The sequence below is a fragment of the Harpegnathos saltator genome, unplaced genomic scaffold (assembly GCF_003227715.2).
Source record: "Harpegnathos saltator strain DR-91 unplaced genomic scaffold, Hsal_v8.6 scaffold714, whole genome shotgun sequence".
NCBI classification, from domain to species: Eukaryota; Metazoa; Arthropoda; class Insecta; order Hymenoptera; family Formicidae; genus Harpegnathos; species Harpegnathos saltator.
Window position 1 is genome coordinate 897,804 of NW_020230554.1, and position 20,605 is coordinate 918,408.

The 20,605-nt window shown below is 34.1% G+C and overlaps 5 protein-coding genes across 8 annotated transcripts; 3 read left to right on the forward strand and 2 right to left on the reverse strand.

Annotated features, from left to right (window-relative positions):
- The first annotated feature begins 15 nt into the window (after nt 1-15).
- LOC105185930 (protein KIAA0556) lies at nt 16-4,720 on the forward strand. 2 transcript variants are annotated; one of them, XM_019842693.2, is made up of 14 exons: nt 16-846; nt 911-1,033; nt 1,120-1,628; nt 1,774-2,120; nt 2,217-2,354; nt 2,570-2,707; nt 2,780-2,933; nt 2,987-3,249; nt 3,328-3,514; nt 3,591-3,752; nt 3,922-4,061; nt 4,149-4,250; nt 4,343-4,452; nt 4,544-4,720. In XM_019842693.2, exons 1-14 carry the CDS (start codon nt 752-754, stop codon nt 4,653-4,655), a joined length of 2,580 nt encoding a protein of 859 aa, XP_019698252.1. In that variant the 5' UTR covers nt 16-751; the 3' UTR covers nt 4,656-4,720. The 2 variants fall into 2 exon arrangements, with proteins under 2 accessions (XP_019698252.1, XP_025161585.1); XM_025305800.1 differs by having other exon boundaries at nt 708-846; nt 919-1,033.
- A 248-nt stretch (nt 4,721-4,968) lies between these two features.
- LOC112590099 (uncharacterized) lies at nt 4,969-6,688 on the forward strand. Its single transcript, XM_025305798.1, has 2 exons — nt 4,969-6,003; nt 6,065-6,688. The coding sequence occupies exons 1-2, from the start codon at nt 5,815-5,817 to the stop codon at nt 6,494-6,496; spliced, it is 621 nt and encodes a 206-aa protein (XP_025161583.1). The 5' UTR covers nt 4,969-5,814; the 3' UTR covers nt 6,497-6,688.
- Nucleotides 6,689-7,001: 313 nt separating this feature from the next.
- On the reverse strand, nt 7,002-11,192 carry LOC105185929 (kinesin-like protein KIF23). Its single transcript, XM_011145791.3, has 15 exons — nt 11,033-11,192; nt 10,303-10,866; nt 10,031-10,201; nt 9,755-9,953; nt 9,543-9,681; nt 9,284-9,483; nt 9,092-9,196; nt 8,929-9,014; nt 8,690-8,820; nt 8,501-8,604; nt 8,311-8,415; nt 8,093-8,239; nt 7,847-8,005; nt 7,503-7,739; nt 7,002-7,424 (listed from the first exon to the last, which is right to left on the reverse strand). Exons 1-15 carry the CDS (start codon nt 11,041-11,043, stop codon nt 7,248-7,250), a joined length of 2,535 nt encoding a protein of 844 aa, XP_011144093.1. The 5' UTR covers nt 11,044-11,192; the 3' UTR covers nt 7,002-7,247.
- A 231-nt stretch (nt 11,193-11,423) lies between these two features.
- Nucleotides 11,424-13,064, forward strand: LOC105185928 (uncharacterized). Of its 3 annotated transcripts, none has more exons than XM_011145789.3 (5): nt 11,424-11,701; nt 11,819-11,985; nt 12,110-12,323; nt 12,580-12,696; nt 12,774-13,064. In XM_011145789.3, exons 2-5 carry the CDS (start codon nt 11,836-11,838, stop codon nt 12,971-12,973), a joined length of 681 nt encoding a protein of 226 aa, XP_011144091.1. In that variant the 5' UTR covers nt 11,424-11,701; nt 11,819-11,835; the 3' UTR covers nt 12,974-13,064. The 3 variants fall into 3 exon arrangements, with proteins under 3 accessions (XP_011144091.1, XP_011144090.1, XP_011144092.1); XM_011145788.3 differs by having other exon boundaries at nt 11,432-11,701; nt 11,819-11,991; XM_011145790.3 differs by having other exon boundaries at nt 11,433-11,701; nt 11,819-11,991; nt 12,616-12,696.
- A 159-nt stretch (nt 13,065-13,223) lies between these two features.
- LOC105185927 (maestro heat-like repeat-containing protein family member 1) lies at nt 13,224-20,497 on the reverse strand. Its single transcript, XM_011145787.3, has 22 exons — nt 20,114-20,497; nt 19,846-19,991; nt 19,529-19,737; nt 19,225-19,391; nt 18,871-19,150; nt 18,559-18,765; nt 18,350-18,440; nt 18,137-18,289; nt 17,925-18,068; nt 17,555-17,835; nt 16,897-17,437; nt 16,661-16,818; nt 16,499-16,583; nt 16,235-16,422; nt 15,904-16,162; nt 15,607-15,784; nt 15,315-15,505; nt 14,838-15,215; nt 14,413-14,730; nt 13,984-14,337; nt 13,725-13,894; nt 13,224-13,648 (listed from the first exon to the last, which is right to left on the reverse strand). Exons 1-22 carry the CDS (start codon nt 20,154-20,156, stop codon nt 13,459-13,461), a joined length of 4,731 nt encoding a protein of 1,576 aa, XP_011144089.1. The 5' UTR covers nt 20,157-20,497; the 3' UTR covers nt 13,224-13,458.
- Between the last annotated feature and the right edge of the window lie 108 nt (nt 20,498-20,605).

Below are 20,605 nucleotides of genomic sequence, written 5' to 3' on the forward strand. Positions count from 1 at the left end.
ATAAAACTATTTTGTTTGTACATATTTATTTATGTTGCGATTGTACTGTTAAAATTAATAATATTCCTTGTGTATACGTAACGTGTACAATGTCGGCGTCATATAATATAAGAATACTTATTATTGTAATGAAGACATTAACTTGCGATATGTGTGTGTATTGTGATATCGCGAGAGACAAAGTACAAAGTGATTATTCACTACGAGTTCATTCACTGTGTAATTTTTGTTCTTGTGATTTGCAGTGGACCAAGATATTGTGGAATAATCTGTAGCATTGCTGTCATACATTGGTATGCTTCCTGATACGTGTGAATGTATTTCTTAATGAAAAATAAAGAATATAAAAGAATTATATATTAGTGAAAAATCATATCTTGTTCCGCTAAACTGACTCATGTCAGTTCATATAGAAGATAACAGTCGTATTAATCAAAACTGTTCGAGATTATATATAGACGTCGACACCCGATAGGTTTCCATGGTAATAAAGGCAAACAAAACGTGCAATCGAACGACTCGACAATAGATTAAATACTTCTACTAGTTGCGATCTATTCAACGCAATCATGGAAATTATATGGTCGTACTATTTTGGAACGTGAAAAAAGAATTATGTTTTCAAATAATTTTTTTTTATTCGACGATAGATCACGTGTGATTCAGCTTGACAAGCCATCATTGCTGAAATATTGTTTGGATGATAGTATAAGAAGCGATCATTACTAGTGACATAATAAGAAAATAAATTATGGATAATGTTGTGCACGAAGGGATGGAGAAAAAGACTGTATTCATACCTGATGGCACAAATAAAATGCCATCATGGTTATTGGAAATGACTGAGTATGTATCACTATTTCATATGTTTTTATAAGAAAAAATGACCTATGTTATATTTTTTTATTAGCAATATAGGAAAATTGAATATAAGTTACAATGCCAAATCACATGTATCACAAGCAGAAGCATTTTTAGTCAATGATCAACATTACTTTGAGAACAGTACTTTCCAAAAGGAAGATGATAATCTGTAAGTTTATTCATAAGTTTCTGTAAAACATAACACATATTTTTTTTTATATAATAGAAAAATAATATCCTTCAATATTTTTATAGAGATATGCAAGCAAGCACATATTTAAATAATCTGTATGATAACGATGGCAATATTAAATTGCAAGCATCTACAAGCAAATCACTGCCAAATACACCAAAAAGTAGAGAGATACAAGTTAAACAGAAAAGAACACGTGCCTCTTCTGCTGTTGTGAGTGCAAAGCGTTGTACGAAGGATGATTTTCATAAATTAGATGCATATTTAGAAAGGAAACAGATGGAAAAACATGGCAATCATTTAGCACTTAAAAATCATAGTAACAATACAGGATCTTACAGTGAAATAGCTGATTCTAAATATCCTCCAGTTTATAATTATATGGATACAAAACAGATACAATTATTAGATGACAATCATTACTTAAATTCAGCATTTAGTATACAGAGTAAAGAAAAGCAAAAACTATCATCTAGACAGTATCAGGAAAATTCGAAGTCTGACATCTCAGTTGAAAGTGATTTCGTCAAAGATGTAAATGAATATACATCAAATAATGCTTTTCAAACAGGTTGTGGTATTTATCTTGAAGTTTTATATCTCTATAGTCTTTTTTTATAAAATTTAAGAACATAAAATATTATCTCTTATCAACCTCTATTCTTTATTTTTACATCGTTGCCTCAATTTTCATAATGTATTTATATTATTTATAGAGAAACTCTATAGAAACTTTATTATTCCTGAATTACCATCTGGCAACTCATTAGTTATTGATATTCTTTCTACCTGGGGTGACAAACATTACATAGGTCTCAATGGTATTGAGATCTTTTCAAATACCGGAGAATCTGCGAAAATAAAAGAAATATATGCTGATTCGAGTATCGCTAAATCATTAGATAAGGACTATGATCCTCATATTATACACAACTTGATTAATGGTATTAATCGAACGAGAGATGATGCAAATTTATGGCTAACACCTTATTCAAATGGTGGCCATCATTATGTATATATAATATTTGAAGACACAATAACTGTAGCAATGATTAGAATATGGGTAAGATTCTTTACAGTAGTCATAAAGTAATCTGTAAATATAAAAATACAGAAAAATTACATTTTAATTAAAATACTATTTTCTCTTTTCTTTCAGAACTATAATAAATCTAGAATACATTCCTTTAGGGGAGCCAAAGATATTATTATTAAATTGAATAATGTTATTATTTTTGATGGAGAAATTGCTAAAGCATCAGGAGATGACCTGGGTAGTCTCGATACTTTTGGTGATGTAAGAAAGCCTATATAGAATAAATTCCAGATTATAGAAAATAGTTTCCCTGAATGTTACATGTTATAAGCATTGTTATCAGGCATGATAATCTATTTAAATTAATAAGTAACTTTCATTCATCACTCCAATTTCTTATATCAAAATATGTAGTATGAATGTATGTATTTGAAATTAATTTGATACATAACGCACGCAAATATTGGCTGATATAGACCATTTTATTTACGACGGATGAAAATATTCTGGAATTGATATCAAAACATGATAATACCTTCATAGAATACAATAATGCAATGTTAGACTCCGAAGAGATGGAAACTATTCGTCCGATTACAGCAACGACCAATGATGTAAGGAAGCTAATTGTATCGATAGAATGAAATTCACTAAAAAAAAAATGATATAACGCAACAATCTTTCAGATTATTTCAGCAAGACATAAAAATAACAATTTCGTTGAGAATTCTTCTAACTTATCTACAAATAGTGAAAATCACAACTCAGCTTCTAATGCTCTATCTTGTAAAGAAGTTCAATTAATTATTACTTCCAATTGGGGCTTACATCATCTGATAGGTAAAGAAATGTATTGTAAGCACTATAAGCGTTCTAATTAACGTCATTTGTAGGTCTTACTGGTATAGAATTAATTGGGGATCAAGGCATAGCTCTCCCGTTAGTAAACGCCAACTTACACTGTAATATAGACGATATGCATTTAATGAGGCTGATTGATGGACATAATGTTACCATGGAAATGGATCATATGTGGCTAGCGGATATAACATCAAATAAGAGAGCTATAATAACCATTATTTTTAACACAGATGTGTCTCTGACGGGAATGCGGATTTGGAATTATAATGCATCCTTAGAACTATCTTATTGCGGAGTAAGATATCCAACATACCTATCGTTTGTTGAAGTAAAACTCCATAATTATAACAATCGAATTTGTGCCTTCACTCAGGTGAAACAATTACTGATTAAATTAGATGGTAATATATTACATGATAAGAACTTCGAAGGGTTCTTGTTGAGACGCGCACCGGGATCTTGTCATTACGATTTTGCTCAAGAAATCAGTTTTATCAATAAGCCATTTTCCCAACTACGCCTTTCGAATCATCCTACCAATTTAATCAAGTCATCCGAAGGTGTGTATCATCGAATATTTTTCATCATTGATGATTTATTCATGAAGCGTTTCTCATGTATCATATATGATTTTAGAGGTCGGTTCTTTAGATTCAAATTACGAGGCTCCATCGATGCCGCAAGGATTCGTATATCAGATAATCATTTTCTCGACATGGGGAGATTCTTACTATGTTGGTCTCAATGGAATACAGATATACGACAATCACGGAAATGAAATTATGTTAACTACCGAGAGTACGTTCAAATCGTCACAATTACCATACATTTATTACAAATTAATAACTTGATATCTAAAAACATCTATTGTTAGAAATAAAATTGAAAATAATTGAGATATTTACAATTGTGATTTACCTTATTAATATTTACTAATAGTTACTTAATGTCAGTTAATTCTTATCAGATGTAGCTGCATTTCCAGAGAGCGTTAACATAATAGAAGGCATAGACAACGATATTCGCACACCAGATAAACTTATCGATGGAATAAATAATGCTAAAGACGGTCGTCATGCCTGGTTGGCTCCGATACTTCCTGGACAAGTGAGCAGAAATAAGTCAAATTTCACATAAAAGTCACAATTGAGCTACTCTTGAGTTAATATTTCTATTATATACATCACCTTTCAGACGAATCGTGTGTATCTAATATTTTATCAACCTGTTATGGTATCAACAATTAAGATATGGAATTACGGAAAGACTGTACAAAGAAGAGTCAAAGAATTTGCGGTAAAAGAAATAGACTAATAATAATACTCTGTTAAAATTCCTTTGACTTTTGTTATTTTCATAGTTTCAACAAAAATATCTTTAATTTGCAGATATTGGTGGATGATCTATTGGTTTACAATGGAACATTAGATAAACATAATTCGTACGGTTTAGTAACGTTTGTAAAGGAAAGTAGTAACAATGAGAATGTAGTAAATCGGTAAGTTGATAAAATTGATGATTCGTTAATATAATTACATATCTAGACATCAAAAGAATAATTTTACATGCAAGACATTATGTAATTATAGCCCAGAACAAGAGAATCAAGTCTTGAATCTGCGAAGAAATACTTCAGGCACTAATTCGTTGCCGGATCCATCTCTTCGCCCACATACGTCTTTACAATTTAAAGAATCGTAACTACATATGTATGGTATAATGTATATCTTATAAAAAATTGTGCATGTATTTTATAGCTGCAAAAATTTTTTCACTTTCATATAATATACCATCTTAAATAATTATAATTATATAATAACATATACATATAAAATCATGTACATATCATGTACATATAAAAATGTATAATTTCTGTGTATCATACATTACATTAATAATTATTAGTTTACAAATTCCGGTCAACTTTTGGACCCGAGCAGGTAAGAACGATTCTTAATGTTATTTGATGCGCTGAATCCGAATCTTCAATCCGTTTATCAAGATTAGTTCTAGTTTTCGAGTTCTCGCATGTTGGCAGCATTGCGCTGTCATAACGACTCTCATGAGGGCGTCGCTAGAAAAATCATTTCAATTATATTCGAATGGTATTGTTTTTGTTTAAGAATGTGTAAAAATGCAGAGACAGCGTTGCAAAGTCGATTCAAAGTGTTTTTGTTACGTTTGCGGATGTTATATGCTCGGGAAAAGCGGCAAAATAATGACAAATACGCTCAGAGATGCGTATTTGCATTACTTTGGTTTCTCTGTAGCAAACATTAACAAGCCGTGGGTGCCGAAATGTTTTTGTAACGCGTGCAGAACAAAGCTGTACAAGTGGTCATTCGGTGAAAATGTGTACTTTTCATTTTCATTGCCAATGCTATGGAGAGAACCAAAAATCATGTAGATGATTGCTACTTTTGCTTGATGAATGTCGTCGGTATAAATGCAAAAAACTAGCACAGTATAAATATCCTGACATATCATCAGTATCTAAGCCAGTTCCACGTACGAGCAATGATCCATTGCCAGTTTGTCCAGGTATAAGTGCAAATGCCCAGGCAACTTCGACTTCATCGCCGTCGAGCAGTGGAAGCGATTTTGTCATGGAAGAAAAGCATTTAATTTCGCAAAGTGAACTCAGTGATTTGATTCGTGATTTGAATTTATCGAAACAAAAAGCAGAGTTGCTTGCATCACGGTTGCAGGAGTGGAAATATCTTGACACTCGAACAAAAGTCACTGTATATAGAAACAGAAATCAGGCGCTTCTACCGTTTTTCAAAAAAGAAGAGATCATGTGTTTCTGCGATGACATCAACGGATTTGATGTGATGAATACACCGTATGATCGAAATGAATGGCGTTTGTTCATCGATGGTTCGAAATACAGCCTGAAGGCTGCTCTGCTACACAATGGAAATTAAAAACCATCTATTCCGATTGCTCATGCAGTACAAACGAAGGAATGCTACGACACAATCCACAAAAGATCTTGGCCAAGATAAAATATAATGAGCATCAATGGAAAATTTGTGGCGATCTAAAGGTTTGAAAATTTATTCTAATTAAATCTAAAGCATTAATTGATTTACATATTATTCCAACAGGTGATTGGTCTCTTGATTGAGATGCAATCTGGATTCACCAAATTTTGCTGCTTTTTGTGCCTGTGGGATAGCCGTGCAATTGACCATCATTATGTGAAAAAGGATTGGCCAAGTCGTAGTAATTATGAGCCAGGAAAACAAAACGTCTCCTCTGCACCACTTGTGAACCCACAGGATATTTTCTTGCAACCTCTTCACATCAAACTTGGCCGTATCAAGAACTTCGTCAAAGCGCTCAACCATGAGGGACGGGCTTTTCAGTATTTAATCAAGTTGTTTCCCAAATTGTCCTACGCAAAAATCAAAGAAGGAATATTTCTCGGACCTGATATTCGAAAATTAATGGCCGATGAGAACTTTACAAAATGTTTAACGCCCGATGAAGCGGCAGCATGGCATCATTTCAAAGTGTTGTTCACACTTTCTCGGTAACCGCAAATCCCCGGATTTTAAGCAAATAATCCGCAATTTGTTGCAAAATTACCGCAAGATTGGAGCTCGAATGTCTCTCAAAATTCATTTCCTGCATTCACATCTCGATTTTTTCCCTGAAAACTTTGGCGATACGAGCGACGAGCAAGGAGAGCGGCTACACCAAGATATGGCGAAAATCGAAAGACGATACCAAGGATTTTGGGATGATGGCATGATGAGCGACTACTGTTGGACTCTAATGCGTAAAACGGATCCCAAACAATACAAACGACTCAGTTTTACTGCTCTTCATTTCTGATTTATAACTTTTAATTGAATAAAATAGCCATTAATTGTCAAAAATAATAAAAGATGAATTTATTGAATATCTCGAAAACTAGAACCAATCTTAAAAAACGAATTGAAGATTCGGATTCAGCGCCCTAAATTACCTTAGAAACAGCTTTTGGTTGCTCAGGTCCAAAACCGTATATACTTGTGTAATTAACAATCATATATACTTCACATAAAAATTCCATTTATTTTAACTCTTACGTATATATACATACACACAAACATATATCATGTACAAAAACGTATCAAAATTATCGCAATAAACACGATATGCATTTTCGATATTAAAAATGATCCGAGAACATTATGGATAAAAATATGTATTAAAATACTATAAGCCTCACACCTTTTACAAAAAGTGCAATATAAATCGTATGAAATATTTTATTTCTTTACACGTAAGTTATTACAGGTTTTATACTAAAGGTGTTATGCGCGGTTTTTTCGGGTTAATTTCCATAGGAACAACTACTTGATTTACCTCTTCTCGAGGTCCACTTCGTTTCCTTGCCTTTGGCGATGTTTGTTTTAAACATTCCATATCGTTGAATACTACTTGTGCTCCACCACCGCTTGTTGGCAATATATCACCCTGTTTGAGAAATAGGAAAGAATTTAAGATATTTGTGTTATTATAAACGTTATATATCTTTTGTAACATTTTAGAAACCTTATATAATTTTGTTTCAAGTTCTCCGTCTGTATCTTGCTCTTGTGCGACAAGACAATATCTGGATGCACCGTCTGTAATTTCTTTCGGTGAAGTAAGTCGCGTTACGCTTCGTCTTCTTTGCATCAATGGTTGTAACACAGTACCGAGCGGCACAAGGGCTCTAGGTCGATGATCAATCCACCTATCTGCACTTCGTGATCGTCTGTAGCGCGGATTTGAAACGGGTATGTTGTCCTACGTACACCCAAAAGAAAACTTTCGTTACTATTTTCTAATTTCTTAATTTACATAACTTCAGTTCATAATACTTCAAAAGGAAACGTAATTGAACGATAAGAAACCTTTCGTGACGTTCGAGTCTCTGTATCAGAAAAGACTTTCATTGTCGATTCTGGGATTTGTTCCTTTTGTATGATTATCATTGCAGGATCGATATCATCGTCGTTCACTAAGATTTGCTTCACCAATCGTAATTTATCTTCCTTCTCTTTCATTTGATTCTATACAAGCATAAAAATATATGTTAACATTTCAAGAAATCATAAAGATACAAGATTGAATTTTAGGCATTGAGTTAGAATAATTACTTGAAGACGTTCACGCTGTTGACGCAGTTTCATTTCTAATTCTTTGTTCATTTTATCTGTTTCAGCTTGTATTTTAGTGTTATATTTCAGTTTCACTCTTTGCTTATCTATCAAACGTTGATTCAATGCCAAGTCACGTTCTTTTACCTATCAATCATTGTATAATATACATTATATATTTAAGTAATTAGTATAAGTATAATTAACATCAGGCTTACCTCTTGCTGTAAACTTCGTATGGTATCATTAGCACTGTTTAATTTACACAATAAAGTGTCGATTTGCGTTTCTGTCTTACAAAGATGTCCTTCTAACGCAGCTATCTATAAAAATGTCAAATATATAAAACAATACAGTTATATATTCTTATTTTCTTCGCGATAAAAATATTACTAAACACATATTTACCTTTCTTTTCTGCTGTGAATTTGCAGCTTTCAGTGCGGCGGCTTCGACCTTTAAGTTCATATTCTCTTGTTCTACTGTCACTAACATTTTTCTAAATTCGTTTTCTGTAAATAAAATTAATAATATACGTATTAAAGTGTCTTATTGGAATATTTATAAGATTTATCCATATAAAGCTAAATATCTTACGTTTTCTTGTTAAATCTGCACGAAGTATATTACGCTTATTAATACGTTGCTCCAGAAATCGTATCAAAGAGAGTATTATTTGATCATTATCTGGATTAATAGTTTCCAATTCAGGAAATGGTCCACCTAAACTGCAATATAATCAAATATTCCATTCATATTGTGCGTCATAGACTACTGAATTCGCGAAAAATAAGAAAATTTCATTGAATTATAGCTATTTCTAGATTATAACATACCTATATACTAAACCTAGATCAACGTCTAGGTCAGCAGCTTCTGCTCGACCTTCTTTCTCCAATCTACTTTTTGCTTCCTTAAATATCTAAAACGATAAAAACTTGTATCATTTTCTTTTCTACGAAAAGAAATATTCAATCTTATCATAGTTATAACCGATACCTTATTCGCTTGCCTCCTTCCAGGAGTAAAACCAAGTTCCAATTTTGGAGCAGTAGGCCTCATGGTTTGCACTTCTTGAGTCATTTCCGCAAATTTCATAACTTGCTACAGATAAATATTCAAGGAATTCATATCTCTGCAAACTATTTCTGTTTTAAAAAATAAAAAAAAATCCAACTTTTTCTTACGTACAATCGTTTCATCATAATCGTCTGCCCTTGGGTTTACACAAACGATCATTCTGACTTGCCCCTCGCCGTCGAAATAATTTTTGAACAAGTGAGTGAGTTTGGAATCCCGATAAGGCACCATCTTATTTGTACCTTGGGTCTGATTTTCCCGCAGAATTTCCAGGCACGAACGGAGAGTCATCAGAGAATTATTGATATTGCCTAAAAACAATTGAATTCTTGTACACAGATGCTCTCACAGATTTTACAGATAAACAAACCTGCTTCACGCAAACGTTGGCCGGTATTTTTAGTGCGATTCGTTCTCTCACTACCAGCTAAATCAACCAAAGATAATTGACTTATGCACACCACTCGCTTATCTTGCACCACATGCTCGCCTTCGTAATCTAAGGGCGCCTGGAAACATAATGTAATTGTAGTTTAAACTGATAATCACACAAAGTCGTAAAAAATTCAAAGGATATAGTACCTGTACAAGTCGAATAGTAAAAACACTATGTGATCTACTCGATTCTGCATTCAATGCTGTGTGTGCGACTCGTCTTTTTCGTTGTCCACGTTGAAATATTTCAAAAGCATCTTCTGCACTCTTTACTTCAATTTCTGTGACTGCGTGTACATACATATTTTTATTGCCATCTTCTCTAACTATTTTGCTTTGTAGTGCTCTATATATTAAGTAAGAAGATTTAATATACATGATATTTATTTCATTAAAAAGATTTCCCATATATTGTATATTTACTTTGATCTAATATCATCTTCATCTAACAGATCGTATACATTATTATTGTAAATCTCAACATATGTAACAAACACAGAGTATGCATTATCTGGATCAATCATCACAACTTGTGATTCATTACGTTCATGAGTTACCATTGGATTGCTATCTCCATCACTGTCCACCTTACGGCTGTTGATTTCATAATGAACTATTATATAATCATATAACTCATATTATAGGAAGTATTTACTTTTACATACTAAATATAGACTTACTAAATATAAACTTACTATTTTACAGATTTGCCACCTCTTTGTGTTAAACCTGTATGAAGCTCCTGCTGCCTCTCTAGCATAGCATCAGCTTCACTTTGCACATCAAAACCATTCAATTTGTCTGGCTTAAAAACAAATTTTTTTGTCTGATAATTTGCAATAGTATTGAAGATAACATCCAAACATCGAGGCATGATTCCACCATCCTGTGGTTCTCCAGTCATTGTATATGTCTTTCCACTCCCAGTTACACCATATGTGAATAGAAGACCATTCCTTCCCTGAATGAGGTTCTCAACAAGAGGAAGAGCAACTGTTTTGAATATTTCCTTTTGTGTTACATCGGATGTGAATATATGACTGAATGTTGTTTGTATCTCCTTGCTTATAGTCCTGAAATTGGTTGCTGATTCTGGTGGTGTTATGACTACTGTCATGCTGGATGTCGGTTTCATGCATGATACATCTGCTGAAGATTGCATTGGCCGTAAACGACAATAAACATGAACAGGATCCTTTGACAACATATTAGATCCCTTTGGTCGATTAACTGGTTTACGTGCTGGCGTTTTTGAACGACTGGAATGTATAAATAAAGAATGTGTTTATTTCGCAAGTAACAATGCATATTTGTACAGAATTCTTGCATTTTACACGATCATAGAGGTATTCAAGGGTGATGTTGACGTCAATTATTGATCTATATTGTACTCCAATACACAATATTAATCTTCACAGTACTTACGCGGGTTTCATCTTTATGTAGATTTAAATACTTTTTTATTATATAAATCTGTTTCTTATGCAGTGATAATACGTGTCGAATTGTATTAAATTGCGACAACATTGACCACGCACAGCAGAAAGTCGTTGTGATCTTTCGAATCAAAACTTCATCCGCTGCATTTTCAGTACCACCAACTGGTTGCATACAGGACGCGGCACGCTTGTCGCGGCAGAAATTGGCTAGGGAATACTGTGGTAGCCATTCAGCATCTTGATTGGTTACTGCGATATTCGCTAACAAATTCCGTCGCGAAATATTGCTGATAAATTGTGATTCAAGTCTTGGCTAAAATTTTATCTGAGATTTAAACCATAATTTACCGACTTTTATAATTTTGGTCTAAACTCGTGATAATTTACTAGCTTCTATAACATTTAAAACTTAATTATATTATTAATATTTTGCGAAACGCATTTTAAAGCTTGAGATTTGTAACATTCAAAAATATTACGATCATAACATTGCTAGTGTTTAGAGTGCAGTAACAGATATTTAAAAAAACAGACTTTATGCCGTAAAGACAGATGAAACAGCTGACCAATCTGCTGATACTTTTTCATTGATAAAAATCTTATGAAAAATAGTTAAGTGAATAAATGACTACTCTTCTATCTGTAAAGATATAATGTACGTACATTGAAACTTATATTTTAATAAGATATTGTACTTGTATTGGTTATTTTTTAGATTTAACAAAGTACAATTTATTAGTAACTAATATAAAACAATTTTTTTATGAATTAGTAACGTGTATTACTGCTATGGTCGAAGCAGTTGGGTGTGGCGAATTACAGCAGTTAGTTCAAGAAGAAGAATGTGAGGAACCACTTAGTCATGGAGGAGAAGCTACTCCTCCCTCAACACCAGCGAGATCTCAGCGTCCAAACAAAACTGAGGCACAGAACTCCAATGTATCGGTAGAATAACTCATTGACATGATACAATTATACTGCCAGTAGTATACAAAACAGTATACACTACTGGCAAAAATAATAACATAAATAACATATAGTTACTTATGTAATATGTTTGCAGCAACAAGTATTATGGGAAAGCAACACGCAAATATCACCAATCATTAGTAAAGGAAGCTCTGGCCAAGCAACTAGTCAAGGTTCCATGGTTTCTGGCCGAGCTGCCAATACTTCAAGTTACACTTGCAATCAATCCCGATTGACATATCTCAATGAGAAAGAGAAACAAAGGCCTAATCGGCCAGATCCACCAAGAATTGCACGTCAACACAAAGGTAATTGGTATTTTATCTCGAACAGGTATATCATATCAAAGAATATAATGTATTATATGTTTTGTAATTCTCAGTTATTTTTACTTTATAAATATAAACCAGTATATACATACACATACATACATACATTTGAATGTTTTATTAATTAGTTTAATTTTATAATTTTGTTATACAAACCTAAACTCTAAAGTTATATAATTGAGTTTTTTATGTTTTACTTTAAATACATTTTATTTCGTTTTGGTATTATATAAAGCTATGGTGCCATGCAAACACCACTGCTTTTTGTCAGAGGTGCCTGATGTTCGTCATATGGAGCAAGCTTTGTTGCAATTGTTGGAAGATTTTCACAGTGGTAACTTACGAGCATTTGGTCGGTATATACGAGTTTGTCGAAAAGATATATTGAAAATAATATAATTTGTAATAAAAGTGTCCATCATTTATTAGGAAAGGATTGTAGCATGGAGCAAATGACGGAAATACGAGAGCAGCAAGAACGTTTGGCCAGGTTGCACTTTGAGCTAGGCCAGCGGCAGGAAGTAGGTGGAGAGCAGTCGGGTCTTCGACAATCGAGTGCCAATATGCGACATTTACTTCAACGTCTCCAGCAATTGAGTTTTTGCATAGAAAAATTACATAGCAAATGATCTTGCAATATATCATGTATTGTAAGTTCTTATAATAACATTTTCCTCTATGACTATAATATACAATTATAAAGTTTTCATAAAAAATACATCACTGTGAATATGTGTAAAATATATAAATATATATTTTACATCATTCTATCTGAAGTTGTAATCATAAATATGATTGTTATATAAGTGTACAATGTGTATTAGGAAATGTAAATATGTTGTATAAATGTATCATGTTTTTTATAAAGGAATTTTTTTAAATATGACTGTTATATGTTGCGTCAGATAATTCTAATAATTTAAACTATACAAAAATTATAAGAAAAAGAGATTTTACCAAGTGCATTATAGGAATATGCATTACAATTAACTCCATAAATAGATTATATTTTACATATGACCCTCATATAATTGGTATATAATTATCTATATAGCGATATCACAAAAATAACAGTTTTTCCTTGACTTGAGGAACATATTGTAGTACATTTACATTAAAACGAAAAACAACAAGAAAGAGCTTGCGAAGCGCGTATCTTCACAATATTTTCTTTATCATTTAAGAGTTGTAACAATCTTTGTATATCCTCAGACCTTGGGGAGCCAAACAAACCTAAAAGTAGCGCAGATGTAGCTCTGGTATGATGATTTTCTGATCTGGAATATCCTCGGACAATAGCATTTCTGAAGAAAGCAATAATGAAATTTAGAGCGTAGTTCTACAACTGACTGAAAACGTATCACATGTACGTGTATGTACCTAAGTTCTTCTGCTCTTTGCGGAAGTTCCTCCTTCAAGCAATTTACCAAGTCCTTCGCAAAAGTTTCAAAATTGAATTTCACTTGCGACCCCAAATTAATACGTATCGTGCGCGATAATTTCTCACATTGCAGGATATTTGCGATTTTGTATAAGGTTTCTTGCGTGATCTGTTGGCAAATAGTACATACGTATTGCAATGAAACCTGAAACAACTCAACAAGCTGTTCTATAATAATTCAATTTCTCATCGATATACCTTGGCTACCAATATATTCGCGTCTTCCAGTCTTACTATTAGGCACGGTAAACACCACAGAAGATGGTCCGACAAATCGTTGTCGTCTGCCAATGCAGCCGTTGTCTGCCAATTAGTCGCTATCGCGCCTAAGACACTTATAGCGGCGAATTTCATGTCCACATTTTCCTTTTCGATGAATGGTTTCAGAGCCATCACCACTCGCGGGCTGATAGGTGTCTTGGATTGAACGGACAATAGTACCGCGAGGCCGCGCAACGATTCGAGCACCACTTCATTGCCTCCTTCGCCGCTAGCCGGCTCCTCCAGTCCATCGAGTAGAGCGTCCATACAATTGTCAAAATATACATCAATCTAAAAGAACGATCATTTGTAACTGTACGTTAAATATGAGAGAATATATGATAACGAAGGAACAAGATATATTACCAGTTTTTGGTCCACGTAGGCTATTCTAGAGAGTCCAGTGGTAGCAAGAGTACGCACTAAAGACGACGAATCAGTCTTAGCCTCGTATAAGGTATTGATTATGGCGTCAAGCCATATAACTCCACAGTCCACTTTGCCGATCAGTTCCGCGTAGAATGTAGCAGCGACTGCCCGTTGTATCGCTATTGTGCTGGTCATCAGCTTGCCTATAGATTGTGCCATGTTGGAAAGAACGTCGTTTCTAGTTAATATGCATTCGATTAATTTCCGCACGGTCAAAATTACATTCTCTTCGATTTTGGCCGTGGAGAAGGATACCTAGAAAAGCAAAGATTTCATTAACGTGAAAAGATAAAGAACGGGAGAAAATTATAGGAGAACGAACGGTGAAACGCGATCAATTTACGGCATGTCTTGATACATACGATTTCCGTCAACAAAGTCGACGCAGCGTTCGGATTGACCGTGATCAACACGTTACTTAATACAGAATATACTTCTGCATGCGGTTTTATCTTCCTCGCTTCCAGATTCGGCACATATCCATACTTGGTGCTCATCACTGCCGCGGGAGCGTCGACTTGTAGCCAACCGGCGAGATACTTAAGAAGAATTGACAATAATTTCGCTAGTTGCTTGTCAATGAGACTCTCAGCGTTCGATGTTTGAAGTAGGTGTTTCAAAGCTATTATAGCCGTCAAAGATTGGAAAGATGCAGTGTTATTCCTCTGAGGATGCGTGGACGTAGTAGACTCAGCGAACAAATTGTTGGCCTCGAGTTTTATCAGAAGCAACTCTAGAGCCTGAAGTGAAGTAGACGTAACTGAAGTTGTTAATTTATATATCTAACACGTACTAAATTGTATGCGTACGCGGCTTCATGTAAGAACATAGAACCATACCCGATGTCCAAGATCGTCGTTACCGATTTCTTTCCAGCATAATTCGGTTGCCCGATCCAACGGTAGTGGCTGAAGTAACAAACGTTCAATCACTTCTTCCGGATGATGTGCCATCAACAATACTATAGCTGCCGCTGCAGTGGTCCTACAGTTCGCATTTTCCATGTGTCTCATTTGCGTAATAATATTATCTTTGATGTAAGCGGAAAGAATTTTCGGTTAGCGATATCACAAAATCAATAAAATGTCTCCTAGCGATTACCAAGCGATGGTAAAATTGTGTTTTACATACCAACCAAACCAACGTCATTTCTGGACATTTCTGACCCTTTAATTTTGAAATGTTGCGATAGAGCTATGCCGACTACCAAACCCGTTTCTCCGCCAAACAACAAGCCCTCGATCAGTCCTTCCGCTAAGCCAATTATCTCGCTGCTAGGAATTCTTTCCGATACGGCTGTGGCTAGGCTCTATTTACGACAATAAATGCCACAACTTATAACCATTCATTAATACCATTTACTATCTATTACGACAAAGGATCAGCCGCGAATAAATCCAAACTGACAGATAGAATTGAATTACTGACCTTCATAGCTTCGTTAATTATTGACTTATCATGAGTAGTAATGTCTGTCTTGATTCGCTTCAGGTTTTCGTCCAACGTGGTGTCGGACATAATAGAGCGATGACGGCATGCAATATTCAGAGAAAGAAGCACGCAATCTATTACTAATGGTCTCAACGAAGATTCAGCGATCGCGAACCAAGATAAAGTTCTTCCCACAAGCTTTCCCGCATCCAATTTGCCGTTTGGGTACGTATATTTTATAGAATTATAGTAGGACCTGGGGATAAAAAAAGTACATATTCAGATTATAATTCTGATATATACACAAAGAGAAAACGTGATTATTTACCTAAGTACAGTATCCATAACTAATAGAGTGGTCTTCCTCTCTATACTCGATTTAGTCTGCATCCAAGGTAGCAATATGTCAATTAATGTGGCTAGCATGTCCGCTGAGTCGGATATAATTTCATTGGATAAAGTGCTTAGTTCATCCGTAACTTGTTGCAGTATATCTGGTTGCAATAGTAAAACAATCTAAGGCAGAATATCAATTAATCACTCGCAGTTAAGAATATACACAATATTATAGTTATAATTTAAATTCTAATACCTCTGTAGTGGCCCCGATTGTCTTATCTAGTATCCCAGTGAGAAAGATTTCATTTTCCTCGTGACTCAGAGTCGGAGGTATACGTCTGCGGAAATATTTAGAAATGCATATTTATGGCTATACCTGTAAAATAAGATATGTATATGATCAAATAAAGAATACATTATAGAGACGGCCGCTTTCAATATCGCCGGATAAAGTTGCAACGGTCTATATCCAGTTGATGATTGCAACATTCCCATTAGAAGAGCCAGAGTGGTACCTTTCATGTGTAAGCCCTTAAATTCGAACCATCTAGTAGGATGAACAGCTTTGCTCAACTTGAAATAAATATCTTATTAATATAAGATAGGTAAGAGTGGCAAAATATTTAATTTCCTAAAGTGAATCAAACTTACTTGTTCCAAGACCGATAGTCCCGCTTCTTTCGTAGACAATTCTTTACATGCAGTCAGATTTTTAATAGTCCACGGTAACACGTGCTCCTCATACGTTGAGAAAAAGTCCTCCGGATCTGCTCTTTGAGCAATTTCCGCATAAGACTGCAACAAACCCGTCTTCGCTGCCTCGGTAGCGTCAGCAGCTCTTGCGAAATCTTTTACGAAATCTTTCATAAAACCTAATATTCGCACAGGGACCTTCCGGGTATCTTCCGCGGTACAGAATTCATCCATCACTTTCAATACGGTACTGAGATGTCGTTTGGCGCAGATACCAACCGCTCGCGCGTACTCCTTGTTATCGCCATGAGAGCGCGCGTGTTCAACTAGTAGAATAATGTGAGCATGATTGTTGCACATCAACGCAAACAACGGTGCTACACCGGGTGCGCTCGACTTCAAAGCCAGCTCATCAGCGAGTTTAGTACCCCATGAATCTCCCTCCAGCTTTATGCTCTCTTCTAGCCACTCTACCACCTTCTCTTCCCAAATGAGATTTCTGGCGATTAAAAGAGGAAAAATAACAATTAAAAAAAAAATTACAGAAAACATTGGTTAACAAGAAAATATTGATAACGTTGATCTAATAGACTTTTGACCTCTATGAAATTATTACCGTTGTGCGGAATTCCTCAGAATACTTTTTTGATCGTCTTGTAAAAACTGTGAAAGTTCTGACAGTTTTTTATCCCAGTAAGGCTTCAATCGATGACCTACTAGGGATGCCGCCACTTTGAGAAAGGTAATTGCTGCCAAACGGTTAACTGGTTCACCTAATAATTCAATACATCTGCCCAATACTTTTGTACCCGGAAAATCCCTCTCGGGCATTGAAGAAATTTCGCTAGAAATTATTTTCGCAGCTAAAGGGGATAATGCACGTAACACGGATGCGGCCTGTGCACAAAAAAATTATAATTAAACTTAAGCTAACATCAAATTTAATACAATAGTATCATAAGCTAACAAATAAAATCGTCACTTACAGATGCTACATAAATCGGGTCTAGCAAAACATCTATCAAACACGGCCACAGCCACAATTCAGCTCCATCGACCGTTGTTGCGAGCAAATGCAAAGCATCCGAGTACGCTTCTGTGTCACTGTTTTTGATTCCACAATGAGATACCTATTTTAATCGAATTTGATTATTTGCTTGATTGTATCTATATATCGTTTAAATGTGCAAAAGTGTACCATGTAGCGAATAAATGTAATTCTCTGCGATGATGAAAGAGAGAAAGTCGGTCTTGCTGCAAGCGCCACTATGGCACCGACTACCTGCAGAGCGCTAGTCTCTCCGAGAGACTCTTGCAGAGTAAGCGCAATTCTGTTCAATGACCCATCATCCTAAGAAAATAGTATATCAAAAATCAGTCGTAGTTTTGTTAAGCAAGCTATTTTTTCTACCTCTGGTGGAAGAGTATTTATGAGGTGTCTGAGAACTATCAGAGCACGAACACGTTGACTGGTATTCGAAGATTTCACTTGCTGTAAAACTCTGCAAAAAAGGGAGCATTAATATTATGTTTAATAATTAATAATTAATGCATAATTAATATTATATTTAATACTTCAATTTTGTAATTTAACTAAGTGCGATAAATAACATTAATTACCTATCGAGACCTTCTTCAGGATATAAAATAACCAATGATCTAGAACACTGTAAAACTTCATAATGTGTAAGAAGTACATCCCGTGACGCTTCAAAAGGAAATATACTGACAAATCCAGATAAATTTTGGTGTATCTGTTCTATATATGGATGGAGATTTTCTTTTTCGTTAATAATCGTCGCATGATTCAAGGCTACAGCCAAAACTCTGTAATATTAATTGAATCAAAGTAATTTCTTTACATTTATCAGGAACACTTGGTATATAATTTTTTCATATGACAATACATAAACATTATGATATAAAACTTACTTTACAGCAGCCAAACGTACAGTTTGCTTTTTACAAAGATTTAAGCATACAGGCACCAATTTTACAATATTTTCGCTAATTACTTCTTGAGGCAATAGAGGTATCATAGGAACTAATGCTGTTAAAACAGCTTCAATTGTTTTGAAATCACGTGACATTTTTAACCAACTGTAAGTCAAAACATCAAAGACAGAATAAATTTCTTCCTGGTATGTATGGCTACTGATTTCTGCAGTATTTATTATACAATCACTTATCGCCTCACATAATCTGCCAGTTGCTGAAAGTCATAAATATATAATAATATACAACTTATTATTGTTACCAAAAACATTATAAAGTATATATACTTACTAAAACAAATTGCCTGCTTCAAGTTTTCTTCACGTATTTGGCTCAACATTGGCAAAATAATTGTTAGTGTTAGTTTAACAAAAGATAATATTCCAGATGGATTGGCTGTTGCAAGCTTTCCTATTGTGAAAACTAATGCATGATGAGGGAGTACTCCAGGTTCTAATCTAAAAGAAATATCATTTATATTATGATAAAAGATAAATTGACATTATATAGCTTCTAAAACAAAATATTTGTCCATATTATAATAAACCTATATATATATATATATATATATATGAGACAAAAAATTGGTACTTACCTACTTAAAAGTCCACCCATAGCTTGAGTACAATGTGTTTTAGAAAGAGCAACCAACAATTCAGCTGCTCCAGTCTCTGTCTCTCCTATTAATTCATTTACTGCTAAGTCAGCAACAGATGATGCTAAGTCTGCATTTAAACTTGTAGATATATATTTGCACATACTGGACATTACATTCAATAAAGAAACCTTGTGTTCTGTAGATATCTACAATAATATATTTAAGACAACAATTATTAATATATGATATTATATATACGATATAAAGTTCTAATCTGAACTATATATATGTATATATATATATTGGATATTAACCTTTCTATGTTGTTCCCAAAAACATACAGCTGTTTGAATGACAACATCTGGATTCTTCTCACTTATCTTTGCAACCGATTCAATTATAGATTGTCTAACATCATGATTTTTATCGTCTAAAGAACTTAACAGTGCTTCAATTATATCTAAAAATAAATTCCCTGCTTACTCATTGTTATAAATATTTAAAAGTATTGTTTAAAGATAAAATGATTGTTTTTCTGATTTTAGTTGTCAATATTATTTAAATAAATGCATAATAGTTTACCTGGTAACTTTATATTTTCATTACCCTCAAGTTCTTCCTTCATGTTGATAAACTACAGGTGTCACACCCAGCTTAGAAATGTTGTACTTATGTATGCGTGTATATGTATATCAGAGGTTTATATGATTAATAACATTACATTAAAGCAACTTATCACGCATTTTCCGATGAGAAAGTAGCATTCTATCAGCTATTATTAAAGGTACTAACACATTACGTTATCTTACGAAATTAGCCATCAAAACAAATATAATTATCGATGAGCAACTTGCACAATTGGGAACAGTTACGTATATTAACGTTAACGAAACGATAAAATAAACGTCGATATCGTCTATGAACTTGCAGTATGGGTAATCTGCGACAGATCAAGTATTTATATACATAAACACACACACGCGCGCTTTCTAACCTAATAAAGAATTTATGTCGCCATCTTCTGGTCGGAAAAAGAAGTTATGTATGTGAGAAAACGCGGTAGTTTCAAATATA